Below are 19,825 nucleotides of genomic sequence, written 5' to 3' on the forward strand. Positions count from 1 at the left end.
CTCAGTGAATGTATGAGAGGTCAAGGGTAGATATGGGATGGACCACGAGGTGTCAATGGGCAGCAGACTTGAAATCCCAGAGGAAAGAAGACGAGACAATAGACTTGGGAATATGATTCAAACGGGAGAGAAGAGGGAACGGATGAATGAATGAATCTTGTGAATGGTTTTTCCATTCAGTCAATATTGGCCTTTGGTGGATTTGCACTCAGAGTCATTAGTTTATTTAAATACCATCGATATAAATAATTCTTGGAAATAATAAAAAGGTGTTGCCTTGTGCAGCTAAAATTATTTGCTAACAAACCCATTCCGAATCCTCCCAAAGGAATTTTCAAGCTGTGGCAAGATGTGATTTCAAATAATGTGTATTTATTCCATTGTGTGAAATGTTATTAATCTTCAATGGATTTTGTCTTTGGTAAATTATTTTTCAAATGTAATAATCTTTCCTTCAAGGCATCGTTAGGAGGTGGGTGGGGGGCAGATGGGAGAAGGTGTCGTGAGGAGGTGGGTGGGGGGCAGATGGGAGAAGCCATCGTTAGGAGGTGGGTGGGGGGCAGATGGGAGAAGGTATCGTGAGGAGGTGGGTGGGGGGCAGATGGGAGAAGGCATCGTTAGGAGGTGGGTGGGGGGAAGATGGGAGAAGCCATCGTTAGGAGGTGGGTGGGGGGGCAGATGGGAGAAGCCATCGTTAGGAGGTGGGTGGGGGGCAGATGGGAGAAGGCATCGTTAGGAGGTGGGTGGGGGGCAGATGGGAGAAGGTATCGTGAGGAGGTGGGTGGGGGGCAGATGGGAGAAGCCATCGTTAGGAGGTGGGTGGGGGGCAGATGGGAGAAGGCATCGTTAGGAGGTGGGTGGGGGGCAGATGGGAGAAGGCATCGTTAGGAGGTGGGTGGGGGGCAGATGGGAGATGGCATCGTTAGGAGGTGGGTGGGGGGCAGATGGGAGAAGTCATCGTTAGGAGGTGGGTGGGGTGGCAGATGGGAGAAGGCATCGTTAGGAGGTGCGTGGGGGGCAGATGGGAGAAGGTATCGTTAGGAGGTGGGTGGGGGGCAGATGGGAGAAGGCATCGTAAGGAGGTGGATGGGGGGCAGATGGGTGAAGGCAGGATTAAGGGTTGGGTGGGGGGTAAATTGAATAAGTCATCGTTAGGGGGTGGGTGGGGGGCAGATGGGTGAAGGCATCGTTAGGAGGTGGGTGGGGGGTACATGGGAGAAGGTATCGTTAGGAGGTGGGTGGGGGGCAGATGGGTGAAGGCAGGATTAAGGGTTGGGTGGGGGGTAAATGGAATAAGTCATCGTTAGGGGTTGGGTGGGGGGCAGATGGGTGAAGGCATGGTTAGGGGTTGGGTGTGGGGCATATGGGTGAAGGCATGGTTAGGGGTTGGGTGGGGGGCAGATGGGTGAAGGCAGGATTAGGGGGTGGGTGGGCACAGATGGGAGAAGGCAGGATTAGGGGGTGGGTGGACACAGATGGGAGAAGACAGGATTAGGGGGTGAGTGGGCACAGAGGGTGAAGGCAGGATTAGGGAGTGTGTGGGCACAGATGGGAGAAGACAGTGTTAGGGGATGGGTGTGCGTGTTTTATTGTGCAGTTTACCATTCCTTCATCAGGACAAGCATCTCAAGGAATGTAATTGTAACTTTTACGATTTATTCTTTTGAAGGGTTAATTAATCTTTAGATAATGGGAATGCTGCATCACCCACATGATGTACAGCCATGATGAAGAGGATTGTCGGGTGTTTGTGGAAATATTTACATATTGATCAGCATGCTAAGAAAGGCCCTTTTTGTGTAGCTGGTGCATGGTATCCACACCATTGGGCTCAATGCAGGTAGTAACGTCATCATTTGGCTCAATGTTGGTGGTACCCACACTACTGGGCTCAATGCAGGTAGTAAAGTCATCATTTGGCTCAATGTTGGTGGTACCCACACTATTGGGCTCAATGCAGGTAGTAAAGTCATCATTTGGCTCAATATTTGCGGTACCCACACTATTGGGGTCAATGTAGGTAGTAACGTCATCATTTGACTCAATGTTGGCGGTACCCACACTATTGGGCTCAATGCAGGTAGTAAAGTCATCATTTGGCTCAATGTTGGTGGTACCCACACTATTGGGCTCATTTCAAGTTGTAACGTCATAATTTGGCTCAATGTTTGCGGTACCCACATTATTGGGCTCAATGCAGGTAGTAAAGTCATCATTTGGCTCAATGTTTGCGGTGCCCACACTATTGGGCTCAATGCAGGTAGTAACGTCATCATTTGGCTCAATGTTGGTGGTACCCACACTATTGGGCTCAATGCAGGTAGTAAAGTCATCATTTGGCTCAATGTTTGCGGTGCCCACACTATTGGGCTCACTGCAGGTAGTAACGTCATCATTTGGCTCAATGTTGGTGGTGCCCACACTATTGGGCTCAATGCAGGTAGTAAAGTCATCATTTGGCTCAATGTTTGCGGTGCCCACACTATTGGGCTCACTGCAGGTAGTAACGTCATCATTTGGCTCAATGTTGGTGGTACCCACATTATTGGGCTCAATGCAGGTAGTAAAGTCATCATTTGGCTCAATGTTTGCGGTGCCCACACTATTAGGCTCAATGCACGTAGTAAAGTCATCATTTGGCTCAATGTTGGTGGTGCCCACACTATTGGGCTCAATGCAGGTAGTAAAGTCATCATTTGGCTCAATGTTTGCGGTGCCCACACTATTGGGCTCACTGCAGGTAGTAACGTCATCATTTGGCTCAATGTTGGTGGTACCCACACTATTGGGCTCAATGCAGGTAGTAAAGTCATCATTTGGCTCAATGTTTGCGGTGCCCACACTATTGGGCTCACTGCAGGTAGTAACGTCATCATTTGGCTCAATGTTGGTGGTACCCACATTATTGGGCTCAATGCAGGTAGTAAAGTCATCATTTGGCTCAATGTTTGCGGTGCCCACACTATTAGGCTCAATGCATGTAGTAAAGTCATCATTTGGCTCAATGTTGGTGGTACCCACACTATTGGGCTCATGCAGGTAATAACGTCATCATTTGGCTCAATGTTGGTGGTACCCACAATATTGGGTGCAATGCAGGTAGTAAAGTCATCATTTGGCTCAATGTTGGTGGTACCCACACTATTGGGCTCAATGCAGGTAGTAAAGTCATCATTTGGCTCAATGTTGGTGGTACCCACACTATTGGGCTCAATGCAGGTAGTAAAGTCATAATTTGGCTCAATGTTGGTGGTACCCACACTATTGGGCTCAATGCAGGTAATAACGTCATCATTTGGCTCAATGTTGGCGGTACCCACACATTTGGCTCGATGTTGGTGGTACCCACACTATTGGGCTCATGCAGGTAATAACATCATCATTTTGGCTCAATGTTGGCGGTACCCACAATATTGGGCTCAATGCAGGTAGTAAAGTCATCATTTGGCTCAATGTTGGCCATGGATTTGATTTTGTACATGAGTTATTTCATGAACATTCTCGTGATCCTCATCTCTCCATTATGGAATCCCAAACCATTCAGCTGTTCACATATGTTAATATATATGAGTATCGATCGAAAGCTCTGTGATATCCTGTGGAAAATACAGCATATTGACTCACTGTGTGCCACCATTTTTACCTCCACCACCCAAGGTAGATGGAGGTTGTGTTTTCACCGCTGTCTGTCTGTTTGTCTGTCTGTGAACAGGATATCTCAAAAAGTTATGGAATATAAAATAAAGGGTTTTTTAAAAGTGATTCTTCACCACTGAGAGATTGTGCCAAAAATGATATATAGCATGATATTTCAAAAAGTTTTGGACCAATTATGAGAAAACTAGATGGAGGTGACAAGAACAAGTCGATTCGATTTTGGAGGTCCGGATCCAGATGGGCCTATCATTGGGATACAAAACATGTTCATCCTGGAGGAGGTATGCGCTCTCCGAAATGCCTTTCCAGTTCCTTTAGAGTTGAATCCCTTTTTGTGGGGAAGAAAAGGTGGTTTGGGGGGGGGGGGGGGGGGGGGCATTACTAGACATTACTGATCCCATATGGTATCTGTTCCAAACGAGTAGGCCTCTGTATGCCGGTATCCTGGGCGAATTTTGAATTCCTGCCCGGTTGAGGTCTCTGGGAGCATTACAATTGATTAGGGACCTGTCTCATGGATAGTCTCATCGATTTGTATGCTGAACATGTGACACCATGAACCTCTAAAGGTCTTCATCATCATATGAAGTCCACGGTTGGTTCACTAACCTGAATAGCAGGGCTGCCAAGTTCTGGGAATGGTAATAAGTGAGATGTATTGGGGTCATTCCAAACCAATTCAACCAGAGCCGCTGCCCGACTGTCTCATAATTTGCTGGAGAGAAATTCACCTGAGGGGCTTTCAGGTCTGCTGAGGTGACATACGCCAGTCATTCTTTTTAAATGAAATTCCCCTTTGACCTGTGACCTGGCAAAGGTCAACCTCACGTGAAGAAAATGGCCATGACCAGAAAAATCAACCTCTAGTCAACTTAGATGCTACAATTGACCAGACATGGTGGTGTAAAGGTTCGAGGTTCCGCTGGAGGTCCTGGAGGTCTCTGGGAGGTCGTCAGTTCAAACTCCGGTTGAGTCTTATGAATAACTTTTTTAAATGGAATATGTCCTTGCTTGACGTTCAGCATTTAAAAGGATGGAGCATGGACAATTCTCATTGCTTGCCTTCCGTCGGGAGGAGGAAATTCCCTCGCTGAGTGTTGAGAAAGGCAGCGTCATTGTTGTGACGTCACTGGTACCCAGAGTGCCTCGGGAAGTGATGGCATCTCCACCAAGCTCAGTGGCTGTTTTGTGTCGTATAACAGTCCTGTGGTGCGTCTCGTGTGTGTGTGTGTGTGTGTGCGTGTGTGTGTGTCAATGTGTGTGTGTGTGTGTGTGTTTGTGTGTGTTTGTGTGTGTGTGTGTGTGTGTGTGTGTGTGTGTGTGTGTGTGTGTGTGTGTGTGTGTGTGTGTGTGTGTGTGTGTGTGTGTGTGTTTGTCATTCGACTATTTATGAAGTGATCTTTCAAGAACAAAAAATATCAGGAGCCACAAACTCACTTTTGGCAAGTTGCCAGACAATGAGTAAGTGAAGAGTTGTATTTGACATTCAGCCCAAACCTTTGCCCCAAGGGGATGAAGATCCTGAAGTGTTAGTATAGCTGTAAGAACATTAAAGACAAGTCTTACAAATTCTGTAAAACACTTTTGGTTTCAACTTTTCCCACTGGTCATAAACGCCCCTCTCTGAAATTATATATTTTTTTCCTCTTTTACCAAGTTGAGGCTATAATAACTCATGGGGTGGAGGTGATCCAAAAAGATCACCCAAATATATTTTTATGCCTCCGCCCCTGAAGGTGGCTGGAGGCATTATCTTTTTGGGGGGGTTGTCCGTCCGTCATTCCGTACGTCCGTCCATCCGTTTGGGCTAAACCTCGTTTTCTCAGCAAAAATTTGTCCGATTGAGACGAAACTTTCAGAGTAGGAGTGACACCCATGCAGAATGTTTTTATGATAATTGTGATGTCAAAAGTCACGTGGTATGGCAGCCATCTTGAAATAAACGCAAATAAAAAAAAAATTATTTCTCGGAAACCACTGAATGGAAAAATTTGAAACTTGGCACATTATCAAGTCCTCCCAATGGGGGAACAAAAGCATGATAATGATGACATCATAGGTGAAGTGGTACACCAGCCAAAAATGTTTTAATTGAATTCCTTATCTTAAAAATCTGAAATTGCACACATGATCTCTGATACATTTATATTGAACTATTAAATTTATGACATCATAGGTCACATGGTTTGGCAGCCATTTTGGAGTTACCCTAAAACCCTAAAAAAAACATCTTCTCCCAAAACCACCAAATCGATTAACTCAAAACTTTACCTGTGTCATTGACTAGGCATGGCGATTAAAAGATGATCACGAAAACATCATTGGTCGCATGGTGTGGCAGCCATATTGAAGGAAAATATTAGATAATTATATCTCTGAAACCGCTTACCCTCTTGATGCGAAATTTTACAAATATCATCTAACACCATTGTTGCATATAGTTTGAAAATGATGACATTGTAGGTCATGTGGTTTGGCAGCCATCTTGTATAGAAAAACTAACCTTATCCGATCAACACGAAACTTCACAAATGTGATCCCTGACACATACATATGCAGAGTGTACATTTTTAAAGGACATATGTCACGTGGTGCGGCAGCCATATTAGCTTAAAAGCCAATATTTAAAAAAATACCTTCTCTGAAACCGCTTCACCGATTAATGTGAAACCTGTCATGGCTGGTGAAAACAGCTGAAGCGATTTAAATCAAACTTTTTTATTTTTAGGACAGTGAATGAGGGCATCTACCAGTTATGGGACTATGCGGAGGCATATTGGCGACACAGTCGCATTGCTCTAGTTAGATATATCTTGACGAGATCTACAAGAATAAAGCAAAATGTTTTGTTATCAGTGAATTTTGGATTTTGGGCAGATTTTTTAAGCCGCCGACCTTCCAAACTCGGCGTGGACTCTCTAACCATTACAACAACAACAACAACAACAACAACAACATGCATTTTAAAAGGCCATTTTCCCTGCTAGAGCGGGGGTTAGCCTTGCGGTCCCCATGACAATCTTCTCCATTTTGCCCTATTTTCTGCATCTCTCCTTGTTAACCCCCTTGCCCGCATTTCTTCTTCCACCATCTTCAGCCAAGTCTTTCTCGGTCTTCCCCGTCTTCTACTTCCTTCTACATTCATTTCCATCACTCTTCTCAACCAGTCACTTTCATCCTTCCTCAACACATGACCAAACCATCTCAACCTGTTCCTCTTCACAGCATCAATCACAGGCTCTATTCCCATCATCTTTCGCAATTCATCATTTGTCTTCCTCTCTCTCAACGATACTCCGCACATCCGTCGAACCATTCGCATTTCCACCCTTTCCAACCTTTGTTGCTGCTCTACGTTCATTACCCATGTCTCGCTCCCATAAATCATAACACTTCTCACACATGCAGCATACACCTTTCCCTTCAGCTTCAACGACACTCACCTCATCATCAGCACGCCACTCAGTTCCCGAAACTTCTTCCATACACATCTCACTCGAGCAACCGTTGCCGAGTCTGATCCACCTTCTCCATTCAGCATGTCTCCGAGGTAGCAAAATGTTTTCACACCTTCCAGCTTCACGCCGTCTCCAAGATCCAACTCAACATCTCCTCCATCTGCAGCTCCCTCTGTGCACACCTTACACTTGAATGTAGCTGCCACACTGGTTAATGACCCTCTCAGACCACTACATTTTTGATGAACCCACTCAGCGCACATTGTACATTGAATGGAATTCACTCCGACACCCTTCCTACACGCAGCACAGGGCCACTTCCCAGTTCTTTCCACCTCAACACATGCTTTACTACTTGCCATCACCTTCGTCTTTCCGATATTCACCTTCAGACCTTTTGTCTCCATACATTCCTTCCACGTGTTCATCTTTTCCTTCAGTCCATCCATACTTTCCGCAATCAACACCAGATCATCTGCATTCAACAACTCCCACGGTAAACCCTCCTTTACGTTCTAAGCCAGCACCTCCATCACAGCTACAAATAGTAGTGGACTTAGTACCGACCCCTGATGCACTCCCACCTTCACCTCAAACTCACCACTGTTCCCGTCCTTCGTCCTTACAGCTGTGCGCGCTCTTTTGTACATTGCCATCACTACTCTGATCAACCATTCCTCCACTCCTAACTTCCTCAATGCCCATGTCAATACTTTGCGTGGTACCCTATCGAATGCTTTCTCCAGATCAACAAACCCAAGAAACAACTTCTTCCTCTTCTCCATGTACTTCTCCTGCAACTGCCTCACAATAAAAAGCGCGTCTGTCGTTCCTCTTCCTGGCATGAATCCAAACTGCATTTCGCCGATCTTCACTTTCTTCCTTATCCTCCTCTCCAACACCCTTTCCAATACCTTCATTCCATGCTCCAATAACCTTATCGCTCGGTACGAGCCACACTCCAGAGGGTCGCCTTTCCCCTTGTATAGAGGGACGAGGGTACTCAGTTTCCAATCCACTGGAATGCGGCCTTCTTTCACCACCAGATTACAGATCTCTGTCATTCTCTTCACACCCCAACTTCCTGCTGCCTTCAACATATCTCCCACAACTCCCGTCGGCCCTCCCGCTTTTCTACCCTTCATTGCTTTTATCGCTTCCTCAACTTCCTTCTCAGTTATCTTCTCTGCCGGTCCTAAAACTGGGTTACTCTCTATGTTGCCATCCCATTCATTCTCTGTATTCAACAGCATTTCCATATATCTTTTCCATCTTCCTTTAATTCCATCTGGGTCGACAACGATTTGTCCCACTTCATCCTTCAAGCAACTCACCCCCATCACATCACACCTCTCTTTCGCTATCTGCTTTGCAATCCTGAATACCGCTCTCTGACCCTCTTCCAAATCCAAGCGTTCTCCGAACATTTTCCTACATGCCTCCTGCGCCTTTGCTACCTCTTTCTTTGCAGCTTTCCTGGCTGCCTTATAACTTTCCTGCTCTGCTGTTTCTGCTCCCGTACCCTTCGCCTTCTGCCACTCCTTGAACTTCCTCCTCTTCACGTCAATCCTCTTTCCAACTTCATCATCCCACCACCATGTTTCCGAGTGCCTCGGTGGTCCTTTTGTCCATCCACATACCTCACCAACGGCTCCCAACAGACTAGCTTTCATTGACATCCAACCACTTTCAAGCTCAACCACATCATCCTCGACCCTACTCAGCCTCTCTTTTAATGCCTCCCTTACTGTCACCTCTTTCAACCTCCACACCTTCATTCTCGGTTGGTACTTCACCCGCCGAGCTCTCCTCGCACCTTTCACCCTTACGTCGCAGACAACCAAGTGGTGCTGTGAAACAGCCTCCTCCCCCGGGATCACCTTTGTGTCCCGGAGGTGCCCCCTATCTCGCCTACGCACCATCAGGTAGTCAATGGTTGTCGTCGACCCACCTGGCGTGTATGTAACAAGCTTATTATCCTCTTTCTGGAACTGAGTATTACAAATCAACAAATCAGCTCCATCAGCAAACTCCAAAATCCTTTCACCTTCTCCATTTCTCACACCATATCCGTAACCCCCATGAACTCCGTCAAAACCGTCCATACTCCTTCCCACATGTCCATTTAGGTCTCCTCCTACCACAACAACTTCCTCATCTTTCACGTTTTCCATCAGCTTCTCTATCGCACACCAGAACCTGTCCTTTTCTTCATCGCTTCGACCAACCTGCGGAGCATATCCCGAGATGACGTTCACCAAGAGCTTTCCAATCATCATTTTCACCATCATCAACCTATCACTCACTCTTGTCACACTCACCACACTGTCTACAAACTCCTCAGAAAACAGGACACCAACACCATTCACGCCCTCCAGGCACCCTTGCCACACAAACTTGTATTTCTGTCCCTGCCTACCCTTCACCATTCTCACACCACTTTCCTTCCATCTCGTCTCTTGCACACAACATATGTATACTCTTCTTCTGACCAATACTTCCACCACTTCTCCTGATCTCCCTGTCATTGTCCCTACATTCCATGTCCCAAACCTCAGAAACCGATCTCCACTTCGGGCTGTACCCTGCCCATATGTAGTTGTAATTGTCATGGTTCCCTTTTTGAGGCAATGTTTTTATTGCCCGATGCCCTTCCTGACGCCAACCCTCTTAGTCGTCTTTTACGACACGCAGGGATACGGTGTACCTATTCTTATCCAGGGTACACACAGGGACAAAATTCAATTTGTCCATTGTCTAACCAATTTAATTCTCTAACAATTTGGACAAAATTCTCTAACCATTACACCACTAACAATCTGGTGTCATGTCACACATTGCAAGTACCACATAGTCTCATCCAAACTGGCATTCTTCCTCAATTTTGCATTGTCTAGGGTTAAATTTAGAATAAAAAGTGACCGAGTGTGCTTCCAGTGGCACTCGCTTGGATCTCAAGGGTTTATTTTTATTTTGTATGCAGCTGTGGCTGCTGGTTGCATCATTGCTTGGAGTGTGGTTGTGCCACTGATGCAGTTCCACTGTTTCCTGTAAGCTGGTACTCATTTGACCGACTTCAGAAGACCTAAAGATCTTAAGCCCACCACCATAACCGTTAAGCCAAAACCAGGCTTGGAACTGCGGGATTATGGACCCCTTAGGTATGGTAACACCCTAGACATCATCGGCTCTATTGAAGCACAACACTTTGTACCCAATACCCCAGACAAGCTGAAGGTCTCATTTACCAGTCAAAGTACGGAATTCCATGTGGTGACTGTGTTGAATGAGGCAGTTGGCCATGCCAGCTCAGCAGCGTCTACAAGTTGGTGACTGGTTGAAGGTGTCCGTATGACAATGACATGTTCCCTGGAGAAGTTGAGTACATCAGATGATGGAGCACAAGTTCGGCATCCTGCTGGATCGAACACCTTTAGGTAGCCCTTCTCTGAAGACAGATACTGTTCTATGAATGGAAGAACACCATGATGAAAATATCGCTCCCTGTTCAGGTTCACAAACGCAATAACTTTAGAATTGATGCTTACTGAACCTTGCGATGTGCAGTTTGTAACGCAGTTGTTAACATCTGCATTCTATGTGCAACTTTTACAATGTTTAGGATTTTTTCTTCTTTGCATTCTTATATATTGTCATAAGAACTGAGATTGTAGTACAATTGAATTCCAGGAGGAGTACCATGGTAATCTATTGTTTTGTGTTTCTATTAGTTTGCAGCTTTTCAAACACAACTAGGTGAGATTTTGGTGGTTACCTCGGCCAACAAAATTTACCGGAGGTTATATGCTTTCACCCCTGTTTGTCTGTCTTTCTGTTTGTTTGTGAACAGGATATCACAAAAGGTTATGGGTGGATTTGGAGGAAATGTGGTGGACAGGTTGGGTGTGTGACAAAGATGAAGAGAGATGGGACCAAAAACGATTTATACATGATATCTCAAAAAGTTGTGGACGGATTATGACAAAACTTGGTGGATGAGCTGGTTAGGTGACAAGAACAATCCGATTAGATTTTGGTTCAGGTCTGAATCCAGAGCCGGCCTATCAGTGGGATAGAAAACGTAAACTGTACATCCTGGCGGAGGTATGTGCCCTTCCGACTGCCGTTCTGGTTTCAAAAAAATCCATCTAATCTCAAAACAAAGAAATCTAAATTGCACACTCAAGTTCATAACCCTTCAGTTCCAAGCAAGTGCCACTGGAAACACACGCACTCTCTATTCCAGATCTCACCCCAGACAATGCAAAATTGAAGACAAACTCCGGTTCAGACTATGTGGTACTTGTCGAAGTGGTAAATAAGAGGTAGTGGAATGCATGACAGATGCAACTTCAAAAATCCAAAATGCATCCAAAATGCATGGATACGAAAATGTTTTGCTTGAATCGTGCAGATCTCATATAGAGCTATACAAAGATATCTTTGGGTGTTTTTTTTGGTGGGGGAATCCGACACTTCCCTCCCCACTCCCCTCTCCCGGGGTGATTTTGGCCTAACATAGTAAAAATAGCAAAAATTAAAATTGCAGACACGGTGTATGATCAGAGGGGAGGCTTAAAACCAAAAGTGTTTCGCATAATTTGGAAGACTGGTCCCTGAGGTTCTTACAGCAATATTAACATTTTAGGATCTGCATCCCCTACAGGGGCTCCTGATGCTCTTTGTTCTCGAAAGCTCAATTCATTACGAGTCGGACGAGGTGCTACACACTATGGTAGCATCTAATTTGAGCCCATGGTGATTTTTCTGGTCAAGGCCACGTTTTCACTTTGTGTTGACCTTTGCCAGGTCACAGGTCGATGGGGAGATAAGAAAAGATAGAATGGCAAGCATTTTTGAACTTGACGTGCCCTGTGCCCAAAGTACACCTGGTGAATTTTCCTATCAAAATCTGAGAGGGTCGGGCAACGAAAAGCCCCTTTTCTGGTTCAGTTGACGTGGAATGGCCCAATAGCTAGCTCCATGTTCCTGGGAGGAGAGGAAGGTGGAGGAGTTCAGGAAGCATGGTAACCCTTGAAGTACCAAAAGGGAAAGGTAAATGATGGCTTTTCCGGAACTCTAAAAAAATTTTTCACTGTGATCATTTCTTGTTGATTTTGACTGGTTTTAAGCATGGAAGCAAAGTACGAATAATTTCTCAGTGATCTTGCCTGCATTGGTCGTATCTACTTGTGTCGCGTAACCGCGCTATGCTTCAGGGATTCTTCCCGATAGCCAAAACTCTTGTAATAGGGTAGGCAGGGGATTTAATGGATGTGTGAGAGTAATAACTGCGTGTTTGCTTGTGTGAGTGTGAAAGGGGATGGATGTGTGTGATGTCACACTGGACAAGTCACACTGGACAAGTGACACTGGACAAGTGACACTGGACAAGTGACACTCGACAAGTGACACTCGACAAGTGACACTCGACAAGGGGATGGATGTCACACTCGACAATTGACACTCTTCCTCTACCTTCTAACACTCGTGAAAGGGCTTCATTATGCTCGCCATTTGTAACGAGGATACTTGGAGAGTTCAGTGTTAGCTCCGTATCAATTACAACTTGATTAACTTGAGATCCCAACATCATGAGGTGTGTGCTCATCTGGGAACCCGATGGATGCTCATCAACCCCAGGTTAACGGACATGGACTGCTGACTGTGTGTGAGGCAGCAATCGATCATAATGGCTGCTGGTTATAACAATGCTTTTTGTTCTATCTCTCCCAACCTCCCCTTCATTTTACAAACAGTCACGGCCAACTATGACGGTAGGTACAGTCCCGCGATGGACCGTCCTCCGATCCTGTGCTACAAGTGTCAGAGGCTGTGCCGTGGCGAGGTCCTACGTGTGGAGAACCGACACTTCCACATCTCGTGCTTCACCTGCAAAGGTAACGGGCGACTCATGGTCATCCGGTTGCAAACATTTCCCTTTCTTCCAATGATTATATTACATACAGACGATGCCTTGAACACATTTTGGATTTTTTTTTGGAAATCTGGAAATGCCTCGAGCGACTGCTCAATTTGGAAATTTCATATGATTCCTTTTCTTCTTGGTTGCCATCAACTGTGATGCACTTTGTGTCGATATAACTTATCGTGGGGTGCAGCTGTCTGTTGTGCATTAGACTTCTGTGTGTCATGCTGTGTCCGATGGCTTTGGCTGGGTGAACAACTTTCCGAACAGCAGGATGGAGTCATCTGCACCTGCCATGCGATTACAGGGTGGCTTTACTAATGTGATGTCTAATTCCATTTTCTGGGCCAGTGCTTCCAGGGTCACAATGTAATCGTCCCTTTAGTTCCAAAGTTGCTTTGCCAATAAGTTATGCTCAAAATCACTTCTTGAAATCTCATCAAATCATCCCTATCTTGAAAGCAGTGACTCATTGAATAACTGAATAATGAAGGTCATGATGACCCAAATCCATCTTCAGGAAGATCACAACCTTCTTCTTCCTCGTAGATTCACTTCAATAATCATATCTGAAATTAAAATAAGATATTTGAACAAAGAAAGGAATGATCTTTTGGCTCAACTCAGTTTTCTTGAATTTTGCGTAGATTAGGGATGTCCCTGGTGGGAATGGTACCCACCCCTCTAAGCTCTCTATATACATCCTCCACAGCCATTTTGTTTTGTAGAATGAACATTTCTGATTTGAAACAATTGTTTGGAACTTTTTATTTCCAAAAGACAACACAAGGATATTTTATGTACCGTATAGAAAAAACAGAAACATGACCGCTCACCCCAAGAGTCGAACGAATCTTTGCATCCACTTGCCACTTGATTGATCTGCATTGTTACAAACTTCCACCAATCATACTTTCGCCTATAATTTTGGGAAAAGGTCTAAATGAAATCAAGATCAAGAGCAGCATGAATTACCAGAAAATTGAGATTGACTAAAAGCCTGCAAATCTGGGGTAGCAGGGTTTTCACCACAGTTTGAGTTTGGCCTTGAACAACTAACTACTACTATGACTACTACTACTTCCTCAGTGCCCCAATTATTCCCACCTTCCTGTGGCGTCGGCCTGGGAATCGTTTTTGGCCCAAGTGTTTCACAAACTGGTTGGCCAGGCCTGACATTTGAGTGAAGATGATTCGGGAAGGAATTTGTACTTAGTTCAGCGTGCCAGCGATACCTCCGCCTACTCTTCATCGGAAGACAATGAAGAAGAAAGAAAAACCACCTTTAGAGGCCATTTTCCCCCCGCAGAGCAGGGGTTGACCTTTTTGGGGCACCATGGTCCCCTTTTTGAAGCAACGTTTTATGGCCGGATGCCCTTCCTGCCGGATACACAGGAAATTACCAGTGATCTGGTGCTCAATTTGCCGACCTCGGAAGGATGACAGGCTGAGTCAACCCCCCTGGTGTTAATTCAGCGATCGACCGGGATTCAAACCCAGGATCCCAAGCCGGCACCCTAACCGCTAAGCCAACACCAGGCTTCACAATGTGGGATATTTAACATCTACAAACTGTTGCTAACAGCTGGGACACCCAGGCCTCAGTTTAACGTCCATCATAGGCACTGCACACGTTGGCATGCAACTCCCTGCCTGTGAAACACCAATCTTACAATCCACAGTCGGGCAGGGAATCAAACCCAGCTCGAAACATTTTTCAGTCTGTGCAATAATTTAACAGGAAACTTATCACCTTTTATCCTTTCTGAGGTGTGCTGATGATGTTACCTCGTTTATTTTGCCTAAATTCACCAGTAACCGCATGCGCGTAGCATTGTCCAATCCCTTGTGTTCGCTGTGCCTTTTCACGCTCCATGGTGCGTTATAATGGCTGCCCACCAGTTGGTGTGATCCTCGAGTACCCTATTTAATTGCTAATCGTTATCTCAGACACTGCAAATTGCCATGAGATTATGTACTTTTCCATGCTGTGTGGGTTCATTTCACTTGTTCAGTTGATTCACCTGTTTTGCTCCGCACATGCTATCTCAAGGTATGTTTGTAAACAAGTAAATAAATACACAAATACCACGAACCTGCTCACTTCATTCATCACACTACTCATTTGGGTTCTCAACGGGAACATCTGTGGAGTTAAAAAGGCACTGAATGTTTTTCTTGCATGCCTTGTGTGCTGGAGCACCTGGGTTGGGTTGGTTAGGTGGGTACCGCTCTCACTGGTGCGGATTCCACAGCCATGGCTGCCCAGGACAGCAATCTCCCTTTCCCTTGCGACAGAGTGGCAACCTGTTCATGATTGTTTCTTAGTTTCTTAGAACAGTATTCCATTCTCAATGGAATACTGCTCTCCCCTCTGGGCCGGTGCTCCTGCCTCACACCTAGCTCGGCTTCACACTGTTGAAACCAAAGCGTTCAGAATCATTGGAATCTCCTGCGATGAAGCTGATTCTGAGGGCCTCTCACTCACTCACCGCAGAGAGGTTGGTGGTCTTTCTGTCTTATACCGATTACTCTCCGGCCTTGCTCCCCCAGCCCTATCTGTGCTCTGTCCCCCAAATATTCCTACAGGTCGCACAAGATCTGCCTGCAACCCTCTTATTGTGAAACTGCCAAAATCAAGACTCTCTGCTCACCTTCGCTCTTTCATTCCTCTTTTTTCCCGCCTCTGGAACAAACTCCCTCACTCTCTTCAATCCCTCTCCTCCCTCCAGGTCTTTAAAACAGCTGTTCACTACCATCTCTTATTCTCTTATCTTCCCCCATCCAAAACCTTGATCTTTTCTACCCCTGCTAATTTCACCCCAAATCCACTTTTTCGAAATACCGACTTCTTTCCTGGAAGTCCTAGCAGTAGTGTAATAATGTTGCTTCTGGGACACCTCCGTTTAACATGGGAAATCCCTATCTAATGTCATTTACCCCCTTGTCTTTTTCAAAAATCATAAACACCTCTATTTCTCCCACCCTCATCTTTATGAACCTTTTGTCTGTAGTACCTATCCTTAATGTTGTTCATTAGACCACTCAAACACTACAAATATTTGTTTTCTCTTATAGACCTATCATCCTTCTTCTACATATCATCTGGCAGATTAATCTTTGACCCACTCAAACATTGACCCATTCACTTCCATATTAATTCTTTCCCTCCCTCATTGCCCCTAAACACCTATATTTCTCTCACCCTGTTCTTTACGAACCTTCTAACCTTTTGACATGTTATCCTTATTCATTAGACCACTTAAACACCTGTGATCCTTCTGACCTCATGGACCTTTTAACCTTTTACTCTTAATATCATCTGGTGAATATAACCCACTCAAACAACGACCCTACAAATATTTGTTTATGCGTGGGAAATAATTTAATTCTCCTACAACTCTCTTCACCATCTAATATATTAACAAAAAATATGTTTGAGTTTGGTTCTTTATTAAGATATTTTAACTGAGCTAAGATAAAATGGTAAACCTCCCTCAATGTTCTTGTTTGAGCGCCTCCAGTGCCACATACCATTTTTAAATTAAAGTATATATTTTCCTGACAACCATCAAAGTTTTCCGTCCACTCAAAAATATTTCCATCTTTTTTACCCAATTCACCGGTATTTAAATTAATTCTCTTATTTGTTTTGTGAACTTTTTTACCAGTTGCCTTTTCAATTATACCTATTTGATATTTTTCACATTCATTATGTTTTCCATTTATATACCAAGGTTGATTACACCTCCACTCTTTAGTCTGGTTGATACTTGGTTCTATCATTTATATAATAGTAAAAAAGGCGGCGGTAGCCCGTTAAAATCCCCAACCCCCCCCCTTTTTAACTTATCACTTATATATATCTTATCACTTATATATATCTTATCACTTATGTATATCTTATCACTTATATATATCTTATCACTTATATATATATCTTATCACTTATATACTTATATAACCATAAGGGAGACTATCAATTCCATTTTCTAAAATAAACCTCTTATCATCAAAAGCCCCCAATGCTTTCTTATTTATCTCTTCTGAATATAATTGATGTTTATAACTTCTTATTCCATTAATCTTTCTAAACTCTTCTTTCTTTGTTGTTAAACAGTTATAATAATCCTTAAAGTTTATTGTTTCTTTAATAACATTTTTCTTTACACCTTTTAACTTCTTATCAGTCTTTTCAACGTTATTCACAATGTATTTATAAGCATAAGCCTTTGACCTCAATCCCACAAATTCACTCATAACATTTCCTCCTAATTCATCCTTGAACTTTCCAATCACCTTTTTATTTTTAGAAGAGAACAACTCACTCTCTGGACTGTAATTACTCGTGTCATAGATATTAATGTCTCTTTTCATGTCTGAATAAACATCGTTGGTATTAATTTTCAAAATAAAACTATCTGTATCCATATAAAGTAGATTAACATCATTTTGATATTTCTTCCTCAAGTTATTATAAAAGTAATCATACATTAATGACTTTGATAAATCAAGAATTGTTGTTCCAATATAAATAGGTTTGTTCATTTCAATACTCTCTTTAATCAAATGGATCGCACAAAAGTTCTCAGTAAAGACCTCAGCTCGAGTAAAACTCGGTCTATTAATTAATTTTGATGCTTGTTCCCAAGATGTTGATAGTCTGATATTTTGTCTTTTCCTCACATTCTCCATAGTCTTACCAAAGACCGCATTATTCATCAATTTATAAAAGTCTTTCTCAAAATCTGTTTTTGACTCTGTTCTTCTTTGTGTATTAAAATCAATGTACCCCTTTAACCAATGACTTTGATTGAACTTTAGAACCCTATGGATCTTCTCTACTCTTAGACCTTTTGATAAATATTGTCGCAAATTTCTTTGGTGTAGAACATAATTTTTCTTGTTATATAATGTAGTAAGTAATTTTTCTGTTGATTCACCTATATCAAACGATCGTTGATAATCACTCAACCATTCTTTCTTTGGACTTGCTTTCTCACAAGCAAATGGGAGATCTTTGTGTAGGTTATGGAGTTCCTCTGGATATTTTAAATCAATTTCAAAATAATAACCAACTTTTTCTTCATCCAATTCTTTTTGTGTAGAGATACATACATCTTGTAAAACGTTTTTGTAGTCTTTTTCCTTTACCCATCTAAGTTTTCCATAAGGAAGAGCCTGAGACATTGCCCAGCCATACAGGTTGTTCGCGTCATAGTACATCAAGTAAGAACTCTCTTTCGTTGGATCATAATTTGGAAGATATTTGTTATTTGCTTTTGCGTATCTACTCGAGCAGACTTGTGAAATTCCACCTCTTTTTGCCTTTTCAATCATCAAAAGCATATCAACATCGGTTATCAAATCCAAATCTTGTTTTGTCATTTTCAACATCGCACTCCAGGCCAATCCAGGTGCTGTGTAGTAGTGAGCAGGATCCAATCCATATCCAGTGCGACAAACAGATCTAAAGGCTTCAAATACATCGGCCAATAAAAGCACATCAGTTTTGAGATACAAATCGTGATACTCGCCAAGATTCTTGATGTTATATTTTTCCCAAACATTTTGTGCGTGTACATAATCTTTATCAGATATATGACTATTATTTAATTTGTTATAGAAATTTTCTTTTGAAGGAAGTTGTGTTTCATTGAATCTCTCAAATGAGTCCATATAGTCATAGGGGTAAATTCCCTTTTGTGTTAGAAAATCTTTATCTAAAAAATACTCTGAAAGACATGGAAACTCTTTTAGATTTTGAACCAAGTTAACCAATGGACTTGCCATGAATTTAAATGTATCAAGAAATCTGATATGAGTAATAGGAGATGTGTGAATTGTTTTTGTGAATGAAATGTATTTCTGATCCGTGTTTGGAATTGCTGAGATACTTCCAGAAGTCTTTGAGAGTTCCTTGATAAATAGATGTGTATCATAATGAGCGTTGTTATGAAGAAAGACAGGAATGAAAGAGGGGAGTTGATAATTAATATTACAACTTTGATGAGCCGGACCTCTATATTTACCAGTGAGATGACAATGGTCTCTAACCTTTAGACCTTTACCAATTTTCTCCTCACAAATATGACAGACATTGTTTTTTATAAATTCCCTTTTTTCTTTACTTGTTAAGGACATTGGTTTATTGGTTTCTCTCATTATCTTGGTTAATCGAACACAGTCTTTTTCTAGTCGTTTCACAAACTCCTCTGGGGTATTTGAGCCTCTATACATCTCTAACTTGTTATATTTATCACCAACGGATGATTTGATATAATAACAAAAACCACAAGGAGTATGTTTTTGATATTTATTTGTGTATGATTCTTTTGGATCTTGAGAAGCAGTATCAATTTTTTCTAAAATACTTTCAAAATCAGCATATATAACAAATGGATGTTTGATCTTTTTATTTTCATCTTTGAATGTGATCTTTGAGCCTTCTTTAGGCATATTGATTACCGTTGATTTATGTTCGCCACAATAATTTGAATGTTTATCTAATCTTTCTTGTGAATTGAAGAAGTTAAGACAACGCAAACAAATATATATTTTATTTGTTCTCTTACAGACTTGTGGTTTTATTAATTTAGCAATATCTTTGATGTATGTATAATGTGAATTTTCGTCTGAATTAAAATATAGAAGATTAATATGAGTTTGTTTACAATTGTCAGAAAGCTTTAAAACCTGAATGTTGTTTGTTTCTGTTAGACCATAAACATTAACTGATAAATTATTCATCTTTTCAAATTTAGGAATATCATTTAAAGTC

The 19,825-nt window shown here is 42.7% G+C and overlaps 1 protein-coding gene and 1 long non-coding RNA gene across 3 annotated transcripts in view; one reads left to right on the forward strand and one right to left on the reverse strand.

The window, feature by feature from the left end:
* LOC144891281 (uncharacterized) overlaps positions 1-19,825 on the reverse strand; it is a 426,767-nt gene that overhangs the window by 359,813 nt on the left and 47,129 nt on the right. The window lies entirely within an intron of this gene.
* The window catches only part of LOC137423715 (actin-binding LIM protein 1-like), a 353,241-nt gene that overhangs the window by 127,154 nt on the left and 206,262 nt on the right, over positions 1-19,825 (forward strand). For both annotated transcript variants that reach the window (XM_078773796.1, XM_068111161.2), the window contains exon 2: positions 12,875-13,015. In XM_078773796.1, the coding sequence (XP_078629922.1) occupies positions 12,875-13,015 (141 nt within the window). The remainder of the gene's footprint in view (positions 1-12,874; positions 13,016-19,825) is intronic.

The sequence above is a fragment of the Myxine glutinosa genome, chromosome 3 (assembly GCF_964187855.1).
Source record: "Myxine glutinosa chromosome 3, kmMyxGlut1.1, whole genome shotgun sequence".
Lineage (NCBI taxonomy): Eukaryota > Metazoa > Chordata > Myxini > Myxiniformes > Myxinidae > Myxine > Myxine glutinosa.